The 1090-nt window shown below is 47.2% G+C and overlaps 1 protein-coding gene across 1 annotated transcript; it reads left to right on the top strand.

Moving 5' to 3' along the window:
* Window positions 1-52: 52 nt before the first annotated feature.
* On the top strand, window positions 53-1031 carry LOC116380964 (tetratricopeptide repeat protein 29-like; the record flags this gene model as incomplete). Its single annotated transcript, XM_031842768.1, has 3 exons — window positions 53-233; window positions 323-535; window positions 946-1031. Coding segments are annotated over 3 exons (480 nt in total), but the record flags the coding sequence as incomplete, so codon positions are not given.
* Between the last annotated feature and the right edge of the window lie 59 nt (window positions 1032-1090).

Here is a 1090-nt window from a genome sequence, read left to right as displayed (position 1 = left end):
GTGTGTGTGTGTGTGTGTGTGTGTGTGTGTGTGTGTGTGTGTGTGTGTGCGTGCAGGCTCCTGGACGGCGGTGTGTGACCAGCGTCTGGTTCTCGGTCACTACTTCTCGGCTCTGGAGGACCTCTGGCTCGGTCTGCACTTCTACCACAGCTGTGCAGACCGAGAGCAGGGAGGCCGCTCGAGACCGGCCACCGAGGCCCGGGCGGGCATGGCGGACGTCTACCTGCAGCAAGGTTGACAACACACACACACACACACACACACACACACACACTCACACACACAAACACTTAAAAGGTGAAGCAGCCGTGATGTCCTGCAGGTGAGCTGCAGCAGGCGAAGCAGCAGGCGGAGCTGTGCCTCCATCAGGCGGAGGAGGGCGGCTGGCTGGACTCTGACGGTCGGCCCCTGAGGCTCCGGGCCCTCAGAGCTCTGTGGAGGATCTACAGCCGGCTGGCCGACGCCCCGCTGGACGCCGAGGACCACGACGAGGCCCTGAAGCTGCTCCACGAGGGCCACAGCATAGCTGTCGAGTGTAGGTTCAGTTTACAATGTAGTGTAACTTTTAAAAAGTTTACTGAAATACAGCTTAAAATAAACTTCTTGTGAGTATGAAAAACACTCTTTAATGAGTGAAAATAAAGTATACTTTAATAAAAACATACAAATATTGTATAACAAATTACTCACCACACTAGAATACTTCTATAAGTATAAGTACAAGTACTTTTTAAATTACACTTAAACTCCACTTATAATGAAGTACACTTGTTATAAATACAGTAAAGTACCACTTTTAAGTATTGCAGAACTAGTATTTTTATTTTAGTACATTGAAGTTTTTTTTTGAAGAACTCTTTTAAAGTACATGTAACTTTAAGTTCAGTGTACTTGTAGTAACTTTAGTTAAACGTGAGCGTGAGACTCGATGTTTGTTGTTTTCAGCTGAAGACAAACACAGCGAATCAGAAGCCTGCTATCGACTCGGACTGACCTATCAGAGAGCAGGAGACTGTGACACAGCCAAGCAGGTGTGTGTGTGTGTGTGTGTGTGTGTGTGTGTGTACATTTTAAGTGTTAAAATCTCTTT

This window comes from Anarrhichthys ocellatus, unplaced genomic scaffold (genome assembly GCF_004355925.1).
Source record: "Anarrhichthys ocellatus isolate YVR2014 unplaced genomic scaffold, GSC_Weel_1.0 scaffold10180, whole genome shotgun sequence".
NCBI classification, from domain to species: Eukaryota; Metazoa; Chordata; class Actinopteri; order Perciformes; family Anarhichadidae; genus Anarrhichthys; species Anarrhichthys ocellatus.
The sequence above is the reverse complement of the archived record's forward strand: the minus strand, read 5'-3'. Positions and strand labels throughout refer to the sequence as shown.